The following is a 16,725-nucleotide window of genomic DNA, read 5'->3' on the forward strand; positions in this document are numbered from 1 at the left end:
GTGTTCTTTTCCTTTAGTTTATCGAGAGGAAGGATATCTATTCGCACCATCCTGTATTCTGTACGATGTAGAAAAAAAAATACTTTCGTTGGTTGCTTTGGATTCGTTTGCGCGCAATGCTCTCTAAATGGCCGTGCTCATTAGCAGATACGTTCCCGTTTACGAAGCAGATTATGTGCTACATCCATGAACATTTAAACAGGGATTTTTGCAGGCTAATCAGGCTTCGACGTCTCGTTTCATTACGGATTATTGAATACAATATCGCGTTCGAAGGCGCGCTGTAATATTCATTTAACACGAAATGCAATCAACATTCACAATACGTATCAGAGTTAATTGTTCATCAAAAAATTTCTTCCTAACGTTACTTATTATAATATTTGAATATTGTAATACTTGTGGGCTGCATTCCGATAATCACTGCCAATACTGAAAATCTATATTTTTTTATATTTTGCGTCACGTATACTATAGATTTTTAGTACTGACAGTTGCTGACAGTAAATATCGGAATGCAGCCTTATAACGTATAATATAACAATTGAATTTGTGAAAGCAAATTGTAGTAAGATTATATTCACCGTTATGTGTGTGTTTGCAGGATCGCCAGCGGACAATGTGGACACTCTGGAAGTGAGCGATGAAATTTTAGAAGTAAACGGTCGCACCTTGGAAAATGCAACTCATAATGAAGTCATTCAATACATACATCAGGTAATTATATCAGCATATAATATATTTCTGGTTATAAGTTATTTATATAATGAAGTGGTTCATTATATTTCATAATTTATCACACATTTCTTAATGAACTACCATCGCTCTTTCGAAAATGAAGATAATTAATAAATAATATATTCCTATAAAAGAGAAAAATGGAAAATGTGTAATATATAGCATATATATATAGGTATATATTTTATTTTTATATATTTTTTAATTATATATAATACAGATAATTGTGTTTCCTTTGATTTAAGTGCATCAAATCTCGAACAATATGTCTGCGTCTTCGGAGAAGCGGAAACAAGATGGGTGAGTCGAGTTTTCTCTTTTACATCTTTTATATCTATTTTTAAAAGTAATCAAGTAATATTATATATTTCAAGCTATTAAATATTAAAAGAAATAAGACGGAAATAAGTGAAGCGTCGAAGAAGTAGCAAAGATGGATGGCAATTTTTATTAAATCTTGGATTACAAAGAAAACAACGAGCGCAATAATGTGGAAGATTAGGCGAAAGAAAATGAGAGAAAGATAAACTAGGGTTGTGAAGCGGAGCTATATACTTTTCACGTGAATTCATCTACGTCCTCGTTATTTCAAATGCCGGCGACGTATTATTCTTTGAACAGATGTTTTTAAAGCAAATGAGACATTTCATCGCCGACCGGATGGTATTGTTGCTTTATCGTAACCGGACAGACATTCGTACGAATTTGAATACAGTTTAAATACATTGGCCACGGTCGATTTCACGTTGTCCCGTACCGTGCTCTCGCCCTCGTTGAGCAAACGCGTAGCGTTTTTAAACACATCGTAGGACGTCACGCGCGACAAACTTTTGACGGGCAGGACGAAAGTAAGAATTTGGTCGCGGAAAAGCTGGGACGAAGTCGCAATTCGTTCCTGCCGGACACAATTTTTCGATCAACGGTACTCGGAGCGACAGTCCGGAGAATATTAAGAAAAATTCTGCAGCGTGAATTCCGCATTTTCCTTTCAAAAGTAACGGATTCGCATACATATGTCAGGAAAGTACCGCGTGAGAGAATTACGAATACAGATTCGCACCCTATTGCGCTTCGAAATAATTATTTCGTTCTTTTTCCCGTTGTCGGCCGGCGTGTAGCATAGACGATAACGTGTCGCTGTCGTGCGGACACTGATAATACAGTGATTCATTCATATGAATGGCGCCGCTATATTGCGCGCGCTGATAACAGGTTTATTGCAATCGATTTCAATATTGCATCCGTGAAGTGGACGCGAAATTACAAGCCCTTTAATTCGTTTAAATCACTTGAAATGCACGCCTCTGTATCATTATTTTTGCTCGATATTTATCGAAACCCATAATATATTCCTGCATTCTGATTATTCCAATAATTATCCCCCCATTAAGCTGTTTCATTCTATTGTACGAATCAACGTACAGCATTAACGTTTGCTAAAATTCGCAACGTGGCGCGTTAGCGTGGCCGTTTGATTTTCAAGTCGCGTTTACATCATGCTACCTTCGGATTCATCGCCAGTCGAATTCGGGCGTATTTCTTTAGGCAATTAGGCATTTGTTTGGGCATATTGGACGGTTCTGGTGAATAATAGAAAGACGCGACCGGAGGATCAGCGGGCAGGTCATTCGTCGGCGCGGCAAAATTCGAACGGCGTTCAGGGGGGACCGTCGGCCGATTCCGGGAAGGCTCGTGCGAGTCCGGCGTTCGCCAGGTAAACGCTCCAGGTGGCCGCGTACGGTATCGTCGGTATCGCAGTAGGAGGAGGGGGTTGGGGGGGGGGAGGAGGGAGAGAGGCAGGAGCGGAGAACTCCGGAGGTAGGCAGGTATAGGCAGGTATAGGCAGGCGGACAGGCTGGCGGCTGCACATGGCGGACCAGGAGGTATAACCTTCGAATGGTATCCGCTGTCACGCTCCGCGCGGCAGTACGGAGGAGCCGTTCGTACGCGCGCCAAGCGGTTCCGCGCGCTGCTCCGTTTCGTCCTGGTGCCGCGACCCGCGAGTCCGTTCTCCGGCGCGACGACGTCGACGTCGACGAGGACGACGCGACACGGCCGTCGACACGTAGCGAGTTTCTCCTTGTTGGAGAACGCGCGCGCGACTTTTCGTTTCTCGCCGATTGTCCGGCGAGGATCGCGGCCCGGATCGCGGCGCGAGTCGCGCGAGTGCCATATATCGGGTGAAGCCAACCGCGGGAACGCGCAACGTGTGCTCTGACGCGTCCGGTTTCTGCGTTCGCGTTCCGCGCGCGCAGAGCGGTGGTTCGCCAGCGGTCGTCGCGCGGACGAGCCGCGCGATTCCGCGGTCGATCCGCGGATCACGAGCGCGGGTCGGAGGTGAACGGTCATCTCCCGCGATCGATGCGCGCGTGACGGAGGAGTGAAATTCGTGATGGATTAAGGTGCGCTCTGTGGTGATCGCCGTCCGGTGGGGTGGTGGTTGCAGTGGTTGCAGTGGTTGCACTAGCGACTTGAAGGAGCGCTTCTCCAGGCCAGCAGCGAGGAGATCCGTCTTCCTGCCTCTCGCCTCTCTTACCCGTACGTCTCTTTCTCTCTCTCTCTCTCTCTCTCTCTCTCTCTCTCTCTCTCTCTCTCTCTCTCTCTCTCTCTCTCTCTCTCTCTCTCGCTCTCTCATCATCTCGTCATCATCTCCGCGACCTGTCGATCCGCTCGAAGGTAACGCTGCTTCCTTTCTTTCTCGTCGCGCACTCTTTTCGCTCCTTTCTCATCGGGCGCACTTGGCGTGATCCCCCCGGCGTGCCGATCTGCAGACTTCTCGGGGCCGCGTTTTCTGGGTACCGCCATCGGTACCAGAACGTGCCAACGCTTCGCACTCCGTCTCCGTCGCCTGTCCTCCTTCCTTTCTCCCTTCCTCTTTCCGCCATTCGTCTCTCTTTCACCGTCTCTTGTGACATGTCGACTTCGCAATATCACGCGCGCCACTTATTTCCGATACACACCTCGTCGCGCGCGCTCCGCGGTTTTCAGCTCGCGTCCGCGCGCGCTGTTTACGAGCCTGGTATACCGCGGGGCTCGTGTAGCCTGACTTTTATTAAATCTCTCTCTCTCTCGTGCCGCTTTGTCACGCCGCGGCGCCGATAATTTTTACCGAGCCTTCGGCGCTCGATTAATCGCGCGTAATCCTTCCTTTTCGACTCGTCTCGTCGATCGGTCACGCCGACTCCCCTGCCGCCGTGTCATCTCGCGAGTATTAACGAATTTTCAATATCACCGTGGAAATATCTTACTTGATCTGTATAGAAATTCATTTTTCATCTACCCGGATCAATTGAATTCTTTTTTCCACGCCCCGTCATCGTCACTCCCGAGTCTCGCGGGATCTCTTGCGCGAGAGCGTGTAATTATTTAACTCTCTCACACATCGCTCGTTTGTCCTTCTTTTTCTTCTCTGTCACAATGAAAAAGTCTGCGTTAATACATCCTGCATGAATGTTTTAATCCTGTATAAATTTGCGTGTGTGAAGTTTAAATGATGTCCTCTCTTGCGCGCGCGTGTTTCCATTTCTGCTCATCCCTCGCGCTTTGCGAAATGGATTGTCTCTTATTGAGGCGAATTGACGTTTTGCGAAACGTTAGGAATATTGATTAGAATCGGGTATATAATAGATTTTCCAGGATAGGCTATTGCGTTTTATGCACGCTTTTATATTACGTCCTCCGCTCAATCGCATTCCTTGCATTGAGATATAGATGGCTATTTAGAACCTCGTCATTCTATACGGTTCTTTATACGGATGTAATGTCAGAAATGCATCTTGCGAAATTATTTTCAAAGCTTTATAAGATTCCCTAGTCATATAATATATAATTTACTAATTAAATAAATATCCACAAGATATATGAATGTTATATTTATTACAATTCATGTTATTGTTACATATAATTGTTATAAACAATATAATATTACATGACAATGATGTACTTGTAATGTACATCATATCAAATCTTAGTTCGTTCGAAAAGTGTCAGGAGAGTGACCGACGTGTGTCCATAATAATAACTCATTGTTAGAGACGCGAAAGTTTGTTTTACGTTCTTGCATCATCGGTCAACGTCAACGTTGTTCCGCCGCTCCTGAGTTTCGTTCATCCTCTTAAATCTGCTGTCCGTTGCGTCACGTACGTACTTTTCTTTTTTATTTATGATGACACGCGAACTTATCCATTAAAATTGGTCCACGAGAAATATTCTTTCGAACCATCCCGATCTGCGCACGAAATCAAGTTATAAAACGTTCGATCTCTTTTTTCTCCCCTTACAAGAATATGTATGCATAGTTAGATTCCGGAGAGATAGACAAATGTAAAAAAGGGAGTCTCTCTCTCTCTCTCTCTCTTGCTCTCTTTCTCTCCCCAGTGAACCGGCCCCGCGTGATTTTCACGTCGAGCAACATCCGCGCGGCCGCACATCCGCCTTCCGTGTGCGTACATGCGTACCGCGAATAATGCGGAATGTGTTTTTTTTTGCCCCTCTCCGACGCGGGCTAACAATCGCGCTGCCCACGATGCGTGTCAAACGCGTATTGTCGTGGCATGGGCGTATTCGCGCGCGCTCCTGGATGTATACCGATGTACTGAATGTACGTGCGGGCACGGCACGGCACGGCCGGCCGTCACGGAAACGAGGAAGCGCCGACGCGCCGAACGCCGTACGGACGGACGTGACGTGACGGAGGAGAGTAGGAAACGGGAGATGTGCGTGAAGCCGCGGTACGTAAGACACGGGAGAGGCGCGGGTTTTACGAGCGCGAGGCACGCGGGATGCAGTCGAACGAGTGCCTCGCGCGGAAACCGGAGCGGAGTATACGGGGTGTCCGGCGAACAGCGAGTGAAGAAGCGATTTTTGTGTTCCTCGAATTCGGAGAGATTCGTTTCGCGCAGGATCGAAATACATGTAGCATTTTTCCGAACCGAGTCTTTCGATCTTCGAGACTTCGCCAGAAAAGGGATCGAAAACGGAATCGCGATGTAGTTTCGACGTGTTTGGATGCTTCAAGAATGTAGGGAAAAAAAAGAAACAGACCACGTAACGTTTGGCGACGAGAAGTCACCTTGCGGCTCGATTACCGGGGGAACGTTCGACGTTGGAAAACGAACGCCGTGTGCGAGACGTGACGGTCGAAATGAAATTTTCGTCGAGGAAAATTGGAATCCGGACTTGGTACCGGATACCGTCTCGTGATCTCTTCACGCTTCTCGCCGGAGTACCCTGTATACGCGCGCCGATGCGCTCGCGTGCGAGAACGCGATAGGTATGCAGCAGAAATCGAGAATGAGCGACCCGGGAGCAGATCGACCGCCGACGTATAAATTAGGCACGATCGCTTAAATCGTCTCGCGCGCACTTCCCTCCGTGATATGCGCTAAATTGTTTTCGTCCCAACCTGTTGAATTCTGATGGATTCCGACGCGCAGAATACAGAAAAAAGGCTGCTAAATGCTGCAAAACTCTCTTTTTGTATACCAAAAACCGAAATACCGAACAATACCAAACAGATCACCGCTGATCGGTAGGTATCGCATTTGTATCCCGAAATCCGCACTCGGACACAAATCTCGAGTCTCTCTCTCGAGCACAGATTTGCACTAGGTTTTCCTTCGAACAATCTATATAATCACACGCGAATGTAAGTCGAACATCGAATAGATTGTCGAAAAGAGGATTTGAGACTTAGGAGAGGTCGAACATTAATTAATATCGTTGAATTCTGTAGAAATGAACATATTACGATATACGCAGCGGAGAAATTCGTTTTGGACATTCGTGAAAACGCTGACTGCGCGATCTTTTGCCATTTCCGTCGTTGCTGTAACTCCTTAAGTGGGTCTTGCACCGGCATTCCGCAGCCCTCCGCGCAACGCAATGATGTAACGCGTTAAATAAGTGTCATGTGATCGCTAAGAGACGTTAATAATTATCCTACTCATTTCCTTTCGCGTTTGTCCATGATTACGTACTAGATATTAGATATATGAAAATTAATATAATCTCATTTTGAATGGAGCGACAGCAATTTCGAAAAGGAGATGTATTATTTTGTACATGCGCGCATCTCTTTAAAATGAACTTTTACTTTTTCTTTAAAGTTAATCCACCCGTCATTCTTGTGACGCAGCGGTCATCAGGCTGGATCGTATATACCATTGCAAATATTTAGATGTACCTACGGATTAGGGCGTACCAACGCGATTAGGTCGCATACTCGATATATTGATCCGGCAACTAATGCGTACAGTTTCTTGAGAATTTGATGAAGAGAGAGAGGGTGGGAGGGAGAGGGAGAGAGAGAGAGAGAGCCGACAGTCGAATCAGCGCATGCTGAAATCATCATCTCGGATTCGATACATCTTGGAAAAACAGTTATCGCGCTCGTAAAAGTAAGCGGCCCGTTAGCGATTGTTTCTCTATTACCTTCAATAATCTTGAGTGATGCCTTTCGTTCCGACAATTTACCAGCCGTTTCGCGTAATCCACCGTGGAGAACCCAAACAAATACTATTTCGTTTAATCGTCTTTTATTTAAATTTTATTGCGCCCGTTATATTTACGAAAAGTTAAACGTTAAAATGGCAAAACTATATTAAAACGTGACCGTATATAGAAATGATTGTGAAGAAAAGAACGAGGAAAAAGGAGATGACTAATTCTTCTACATAGATGCAAATTTGCAATTTACACAATTTTCCTAGAAATATTAGCAAAGGTGCTCACCCGCTTGATTTATTTGTTGTCTACAATATCTGTTAAAAGTGATTGCAGTAATTAGAGAAGTAATATATACACAGTGACTTCGCGTATTTTAAACGCAGACGTAATTAAAGTTGTCCGTCAGTTACTTTAGAATACATAAAAGCGGCATACATTTATTGCACTTTTAATTAAAATCACGTATTTGAAGAGAATTAAAAAATTTTAATTACATCGTGACCAAATTAATATTTTTCGATCGTTATATGTAGAAAATTAATTGTGCTACATATTCGTAAGACAATTTGAATAAAATTTCACGAAAATCTTAAAGATTCTTTTATATACCGTAAGATCCTTACGGATGCTGCGTTTAGCCTGCATTAATAATTGAGTCTTCTGCAAAGTACCTTAAATCAGCTTATCAGAAATTTACAAATAGTTTGTAAACTTCTGTTTGTAAACTGTAATAGATTCTGACGTACTGTGTACAGGGTCAAAATATTGTCTTATAGATCAAATGTCCAAACCTCGGTAGGCATACTTCGCCGTAGCTTGACTCTGTGTACATATATGTATACTACGTGCATCACTGTGTGGCACAGCCTATACAGTTAGAAAACTGGTTTTCGCCTCCTCTTGCGTCAAGCCGTACTACTCATATGATCAAAATCATTCCGCGCATTGGTACAGTTGTTTCTTCTTGTATTATCTTCATACATAAATGGTATCTCGTATATCTACAAATTTGTATACAGAATAGATATATCGTCTCTCAGATATCGTTTCATAATTTATGAAAATTGTTAGAAGAAAATTGTTATTCCCATCGTACTTCAGAGACAATTATTTCTAGTCGATAAAGCACGATTTCTAATAATCACTCGCATGTGATAACGAGAAAAATTGAACTTTACGTTTACCTGTGCTCTCTTTATTTATCTTGATAACGTCAAAGTGCGAAATACGAGATCAAGATACGAAATAGTAATTGGAGAAAGATGGAACGGATTTCTTTTTCTCTCTCTCTCTCTCTCTCTCTCTCTCTCTCTCTCTCTCTCTCTCGCTCTTCTTTTGTTGCGTATATTGCGTTTCAGGGCGCTAATTTTCACGCGATTGCTCGACAGGATAGAAAATACGATTACGGTTTTGAGCACGGTATTTTAGCACCGGGATCGACCGGGCTTTAATTATTCGCAAGTTAACCGCTGTCCAACTATCGAACTCGCGGTGCCTTTCGGGAGCGGTCTGGCTTAGGTACTCGGGTAAAGCCTATACTTAGCGTAACATAGTTGATTGCCGTACTGTATACGCGTACACACGACATATGCGCGAGCATCTAGTTGCCGTTCCGACGAAGTAGATCTCTCCGGATCGCGCGAGGAGACTACTCCAGACACAACGTTGATATCACGGCAACGCATTGCTTGACCCGAATTTACCGCGTCACCGAATTTGCGAACGTAATGCCTCTTCATCTAGCCTTAGTCCCTATCTCCCGTTGCCTTCGGTCCGCATTCGCGCCTCCATTGTGCGCCGCATTTAACGCTAAATGCGATTTGATCCTGAATTCCGTTTGCCGTATTCATACGAATGTCTTATTCATTGTAAACACGGAATGAGAATGAGGCGGCGATATATGCCACGTTAAGCGGGGTATTACCGCTAACGAAGTATTTGCACATTCATCCCGCACACATATATCATAATTAACTTGTGTTAATAAATTAATAGTGATACCGTAATTTCTATTATAATTACGTAATACAATATTAAATTACAGTCAAATCAAATGTGAAACTCTGAATCGCCAATAACTAACAATAATGATTTTTTATTTGGTGGTGTGAGTTACAATTTACATGCCTTTTGATTATTAAATTTGTGATTTATAGATTTACACTTGAAAAGGATCAAAATCAATGGTCGAAACGCTCTAGATCACGTCGTGATAACTGTATTTAATATAGGTGGCCTGTTAAGTCGAATAAAAAATCATTATTATTAAATTATAATATAAATATATATTATATATAATAATAATATAGATTATTATTAAATTATAGATACTTGTGATACTTTTATGTGATTTATGTTCTACATATACATTATTACAGAAGCTATCTCAAGTTGCTTCTTTTTCTTTCGTTTTTACGGAATTATTTAAAAATTAATGATGAATTATCAGCGAACATTATTGAAAAATTAAGATCGGTGTACATATATCCAAATTAATTACTATCTATTTATATAAGTGATTATAGAGTTAAAATAGTATCCAATGCCAACATTTGGATTTCATTGATATTTCTCAGCGGTTTATTCGTCCCAGGATAAATTCGTCAAAGGCTGGCTTTTGTGCATCATGCTTATATGCTCGTGATATTCATACTTGTCACGGAATGTCAGAACCGTTTTGCGATAAAACAGGAAAAACGGGGTGTGTGCTTTCAGACGAAAACACACTTTCTCCGAATTGCCGTGCCATATCTGAATACGTTTTGGAGCTAAGCCAGAACATTTTGAAAAGGGAGCAGAGCGGCAACTGTTGCGAGAGTTTTCTTCGCCTAGCGCGCTTCTCCTGTCGTTCGGTAAAGCACAAAAGGCTTTAAGGCAATGAATGTATGCAAGGTAGTGACACGGAAAGCTTCACCGAGACTTGATCTAGAGCGTTTCAAGTGATATGCAATTGCGGCGCACACTATGTCAGCTATACACGTTCGGAAGACAATGAACGAAGTACGAAGTGCATGGACTGCATGGTGCATGTATGCGTACAACATGTATGCACCATAAGTATAAATATCAAAAGCTGTCAAAGCGATTGGAAAATGCGAACGATTTTACCGAGTGAATTTTACGAGAGAAACTCAATTGTGTTAATTGGCTCAATCGAAAAAGAAAATAATAATTATCTTTCGCAACGCAGAAACGATAATCACTCTAATGATATTTGAGGAATGAATTTATCCGTTTTATCAACAATATTTTATTTTTTTTTTAAACGCGAAAAATCGCGAAATGGAGGTTGAATTCTCGCCCGTGAAAACTTCCAACAGCCGGGAATAGAATGTCTTGAGGTCTCTTCAGAAACGAAAACCGCCAGACGTACATTTAATCAGTTACTTGGTTCGCACTAAAGCGGATTGCGAGAAAACCAGGTCGGGGGATCACATCAAGTGATAACAAAAAGAATGGCACGATCCCCGGGAAGGTCTACACGTATTTCAGGAATTTAAGAACGCCCTGACACACCATATCGATCTAGGCGTTTGTTCTTTCAATCTCCGCGGGAATTTCGGGGCGACGGGGATTTTCGCAAATTCCTTAAACATTCTGTCTTTATATCCCCCTGCCGTGCTATAAGTGCGTTGAACTGGCGCTCTCTGTCAATTTTTATCGTCCGTGCCAGCGTGTAGTTCCAAATATAAACTCCTTCGTGAATGCGTCCGTGCTATCCATTCTCAGTCGCCGGCTGCGGCGGAGAGTTTATTTTCTAGTTTCGTGACACGTGTGCACGCGCGAATACCGTCCTCTTTCAGGGAGGCTTTCGGAAGTCTCCGCGCGAGCTTTTCATTCACAGTGTTTCAAACGGTGCCCGATATCAGTTTCCGAATATCATTAACGAGTTGGCCAATCAATTGCAGCCAGTGTAAACGATGAATCGACTAGATTGCTAATTGCGACTTTTCGGAATGCCGTTGCATTAAATGGAAATGCAGTATCGTGGCCGTTTCTTTGTTGCTCGTTATTAATAAAGAAGTAGAACAATATTGCGAAACAAATTTAATGGTCTACCTACATTACAGATAAAGTTACAAAAACGAAATTTCGCGCTCGGCGTAATGGCGAGTAAATTACGGCTTTTGAAATATTATATTAGACACGTGAGACACCATTTGCATTAAGAGATAAACACCTCTCGAGTTGTTTTACCTCCATCTTTCACTCTTTCGTAGGATGTGTATATTTATGATAGGACTATACGCTTTTATAAATAGAACGTAATTAAAAATAGATTTAAATCAATGCGGTTCAATGCCAATTAAAAAGATGAGCGTAGCTCGCTAAAAGTGTGGGAACACAAAATTCTTTGCCTGAACGTAAAAGCTCGCGCTTCTTCCGTAAAGGCTCGCTGCAAAAATTCTTTGTTCGATACAAAGTACGAGCATGTCGAAATTTTTTCGCAAGCTACTCTTTTGCGGTTGCTCGTCGCGTTCGGGTCACGATAGCCGATCGATCGTCGTCGACGAATCGATCGTCGACGATCCTCCACCGAATTTCGCGGAGCCCTTGAATCGCGTGGCGGCGCCTGAGGGTGTAGTGAGGCATTTTGATCTGTCCACTATAAAATTCATCGACGACGAGGAAGCCGACGAAGATGCGGCCTGCACTAAGAACGGTAGCCGGCGATCGATCAGATTTTTCTTTTTTTATAGAAAAGTGGGTTGATACGCGGGTAGGTCCGTAGTTATTCCCCGCTAAGGGACGATATAAATAAACCGATGGGCAAAAAGTTACGAGGACAATGTGCAATGGACTTTGTGCGCGCGTGCACAAAGTTTTTCGCCGCGCAAAGTGCGGCGAATTCGCTCGCCGGCCGCGTGTCGCGTAAAGCCCGGTCCACATAATTCGCAGTTCGCGAAACGCAAGATACACGCACAGTCTACGTGTCAATATAACCTCTATACACTGAGAAGTTAGATTGACATGTAGACTGTGCGTGTGTCTTGCGTTTCGCAAACTACGAATTATCTACGACCCGGGTTAAGAGATGTTTCGCTGTGTTTCGAAAGGAATGACGGTCAGGTTACCCGAGGACGGGGAATAAAAATGCTGCTAACGTGGTATCTCCTCTTCCGCAGAAGTAAAAGGACGAACAAAGAAAAAAAAAGCACCGCCCGGGCGAGAGGAAGAGAGAGAGAGAGAGATATTAAATTAATGGAAACACACGGTGGCTTCTCGCGCGGAGTAAATGAGAAACGAAGGGAATTTGTCAGGCTCACCGGGGAAAGAGAGACGCGGGGAGATGCGCTTCACCTATTTCCGCTCTCCGTTACACGGCCGCCGCTATATTTGACTATAGCCGCGGCCCGGTAATGGCTTCTTTGACGCGTGTTAAATGCGCGATAAATTTGCCTAATTAATTCTTCGTGAATTCCCGACAGAAGAGCTGGACGGGCCGAACGCTGGGCGGATACGAGACGCCTGGGTTATCGCCGTCGAAAGGTGAGATAAACTTTTGAACGAACACTCGGTGAAGTAAGGGAGACGGCGCGGCGGGTGCACCACCTCGAGAGTGCAACGTTATAGCGTATACGTTGTCTCTACGTGACACAATGTACACACGCACGCGAGACGAGATCTAGTGCCCCGCTTCCAGTAAATACATTCCTGTCGGGGCGGAATCGTGTATCGATTAAACGTCACATAAAAGGCGGCGGTGTCCAGCGGGCGAACGTGTTTTTGATCGAACGCGAGAATGCGTCATCTAAATGTCACGAGAATCGCTCGAAAGCAGCGCGCGTTCCCCGACCGAGCCGATAATGACAGCTCGTGACGAGGGGCCGTAAAAATCAGGGAGTTCGCTCCCCCGGTATCTCTCTTCTCTTTTATTATTCTTCGTGATATCGATCCGATCGGCGTTACTTACTCGCAGACGCGACGATACTAACATTAGCAACGATGTTAATAATACGACATTAATTTTCTTAATTCATATACCTATCCGTCACTTATTCTATTATCTTTTTTCCTCGTATGGAAAATCTGTTCCTGTATTTATCTCGATCACGGAAAGACCGGATCGTTCGAATGCACGACTCGTCTGAGAAAATTGCGTTCATTAAATCGCTTCTGATTGCCTGATTACTTGCCGTTGAAGTACATTTAATGAGAACGGATAATCGTCACCGTCGCGAATTAGATTTCACAAAAGATTTCAGCAATGGCAATTCGCAAACGCAGTCGTGTCGCGCGCGTTGCCGCGAGAAAGGAGGAGAAGCGACGAACGGAAACACAAGACTTTCGTGCGCGATAAGGATTGGCTCCCGTGACTCACACTCCGGTATCTCGTTCGACTTCCCAAGGATAAGCGGCGACAAGCTTTTCAAGCGGGCTCTTCTTTTCTCTGTTCGCAGGAGCGCGAGGGAGAGGCTGCAGAAATTGACGGCACTTAAGAAGATCCAGCCGCGCGACATCCAGGCCATTTTACATCAGCGGGTACGTAAGAACGAAACACGTAATTAGCCGGAATTGCCTGTTAATATCGTGTCCGAAAAGGATTCGATGGCCCCGCCGAGATACGATCTCCAACGTACACCTCTCACCGCGCCGAATGAGAGAAGTCACCTTTTTTACACGTCACTTTTTTTTTTGCACCAGAGCCGGTTTCAAATCCACTGTCGTGTCCAATTTTTCGTCGTTCTCGGGGTTTTTTTAATCGATTGTTACATACGCTCTCTCTCTCTGTGGAAGAAAAATAAACGAGATGTTCGCAGTTTGTTCCGGCCCGGCGGTTTTAGATCGCGTTCGATTTTCTCTCATTTTTAGAAATCCCGTATTAATATTGAAAAAAATAATGTTTAACGCGCTTGAAAATTTCTCGGGCTTAAAATATTTAGCGCGCGATGCCTCGTTACAGGCCTTGCCTTAAAATCAATTCGCGCCCGTGACCTTAATTCGCTGTTGACAGAACTGATGCAATCCTGAGTACAATCTGACAATCGGCGCGCGAGTAACAATAGGAGATACGTGTGTTAAAAAGACATCGCGCGTTCCTCGCGCGTCCGTCTTTCGGCCGCGGCGATACTTATCGCTCGCTGTGCGCGCGGAGCGCGGAGCCGCGGACGGCCATCCGCGTGCGTGCTCCGCGTAGCGCGTAGGGAGGACGCGCGGCGTGGCGTGCAAATGAATCGATCGGCCGCGAGCGAGCGCGGGCCGCGGAGTCGTCACGGAGGCTGCTTATGAAATGTGGAATGCCAAGTAAATGAGCGCGGAGTGAGAGGCGGACGGCGATTATGCGCGGCCTTGTTTACGAGAGTGTGCAGAACAGGAGTGCGCGTTTTTCTCGCGTTGCATCGCGAGTCGCTCGCTCGCTCGCGCGAAGGCGCGAGCGTCCAAAATCCTCGGCCTCGGCCGCGGCGCTTCGATTACGCAATAACGGGTTTCAGCGATCGCCATCGACGCCCCCGCGATTTCAGCCGGGGGGCGTCGCGTCGCCATTGTCGCGGAGAGAAACGCGAAGAGAGTAATATGCGTCGGGGGGAAAAAGAGACGGAATTCCCCGCCCTGAGAGCGCGTTGCGCTGCGACGACGCGCTCGTCCGCGAGAGCAAAGCTGCTCGAGAGTATCGATACCCGACGGCCTCGCTGAGTTAGTAACCGAGCGACAAATATTGGCGCCATCCGACACTTCACTCGAGAGTATCGTACTTTTCAGCAGAGAAACCGATGTAATCCCGTCGAGCTCGGACTTCGATATTACATCGACGTGTGAAAATTCCTTTACGTTTGTGTGTCCGACAGATGTTTTTTTTTCCTATCTTGACATTCTCATAAATATTGCGAGTAAACGTAAGATCATGTCTATAAATAGTTGAAGTTAAACAGCCAAAGAGATTGAATTAATTCTCCGCCGCTTCATCAATGCGCATGTTTGATAGATTTTTTTTCTTAGTTACAAGAGAAAGGCTCATGCCGTTTGCGCCTGAAACGGATTTCCTCTCCGAGAGCGATTAATGATGCCATTTCTGCCTCGAGTTATAATTCACATCCAAATACATTTCCAGTCGAATATGAGTTTGCGAAAATTGGTTTTACTCACTCTCGCATTCAAGCACGCTTCGATCGAAAATTATTGGTGAAAGTTCAACTTCTACTAACGTTTATGGGAATGGTTCGTGGAAATAACAAATAACTTTCCTGATATTGTATTACGATGTTACATATCTTTCGATTGCAATTGTAAATATTTATTTCCTTCTTCATCGCAAAGTACTTATCGAATTAGCAAAACCATTTGCCAACCGGTTCGCGTCCGAGAATAGTTCTCCGCGCATTGTTCGTTATTAATCGCGTGCCGACCGAGATATTTTAAGGTCGTATGCGGGATCGCGATACGGCATGCGGGTTTAAAATCTCGCGTAAGCAGGCACGCATCGGGTTCTCGCGTATCGCGCGAAACACATCTCGGAACGGAAACCGCGCGAGGATGTCGTAACACACGACCGTTAACGAGTTTTCTCGATATTGCTCGTATCACTCCTAGCACGGTTAGCCACTTATTGCTATCAACAACCCGGCATATTACTCTCTCCCCTCTCTCTCTTTCTTTTTTTATGTCAGTAATTAGGATAAATGGAAGGCGCAGGACTAAGGGACCTCCGGTTAATTCGTGCACGATGGTAGTGCCATTTGGGAAATTGTCTGACCACTTTGCGGCGTCAATTTTTCCAAGACAGTGGTGTTGGAATACTGCAATGTCGGACGTTTACGCGTAATTTACGTCTGTGGATAACGTATACATGGCACTTTAGAATTATGGTCCAACTTCGAGATTTTTTACTGTTATAAAAGAGCTAAAATTTCAGTTATATAATAATATTGTATATGTAACCGGTAACAATATTTTTACTTGACTGAAGAAAAAAGAGTAAACTTTGGTTATTTACATTACATTTTTTAAGAATTATTTTACTTTCAAAAATATTTTTAGTAAAATGAAACATTTGACATTGCTATCACTATATAGTTGAGGAAAGGATATTTTAAAAAGAGTTGTCAGCATTTTTTTCCGTGATGATATTATCGTGGTCGTTATCTACACGTCGTTAAGCATTAATAATCAGTTTTGAATTTTACTTATGTAATGTGTTGTATAATGCATGTCGACGAATTTATTTTTATTAGATTTTATACTTACGAGGAATTGGTTTATTAGAGAATTAAGTTCTTTTTGAAATCAATGTATATAGCGGCACGGGTAAGTTGCGGATTTACACGTCACGCGTTATAGAGATAGAGATAAATACGGGGATTGTATTTTGCCCAGAAATGCGGAAGCACGTGCGACAAAAATGAAGTGAAACTGTGCGATCAGCCATTTTTCATAAAGCTAAATTGAATACTACGCCGTACTATACCATCGCGTGATTGCGATAACCCTCCATTCGATCAAATTTTCAATCATCGCAACCAAATAAAAGAAAAATTGTAATTACGGTAGAATTTATTGTTTATCGCGGGTGTGTAGCCTTTCTGCAATATTTGCATGCATCGT

General features: G+C 44.0%; 1 protein-coding gene across 4 annotated transcripts in view; it reads left to right on the forward strand.

The window, feature by feature from the left end:
• LOC139778091 (protein PALS1) overlaps positions 1 to 16,725 on the forward strand; it is a 68,240-nt gene that overhangs the window by 3,818 nt on the left and 47,697 nt on the right. For 2 of the 4 annotated variants that reach the window (XM_071715872.1, XM_071715877.1), the window contains exons 2-5: positions 605 to 717; positions 984 to 1,038; positions 12,615 to 12,675; positions 13,587 to 13,668. In XM_071715872.1, coding sequence (XP_071571973.1) covers positions 605 to 717; positions 984 to 1,038; positions 12,615 to 12,675; positions 13,587 to 13,668 — 311 coding nt within the window. Of the gene's footprint in view, positions 1 to 604; positions 718 to 983; positions 1,039 to 6,100; positions 6,269 to 12,614; positions 12,676 to 13,586; positions 13,669 to 16,725 lie in introns of those variants that run through there. The other 2 variants (XM_071715873.1, XM_071715874.1) reach the window with 2 other exon arrangements.

Source organism: Temnothorax nylanderi, unplaced genomic scaffold (genome assembly GCF_030848795.1).
Source record: "Temnothorax nylanderi isolate EJ_2023f unplaced genomic scaffold, tnyl_v1.0 TNYL_tig0172_pilon, whole genome shotgun sequence".
NCBI lineage: Eukaryota > Metazoa > Arthropoda > Insecta > Hymenoptera > Formicidae > Temnothorax > Temnothorax nylanderi.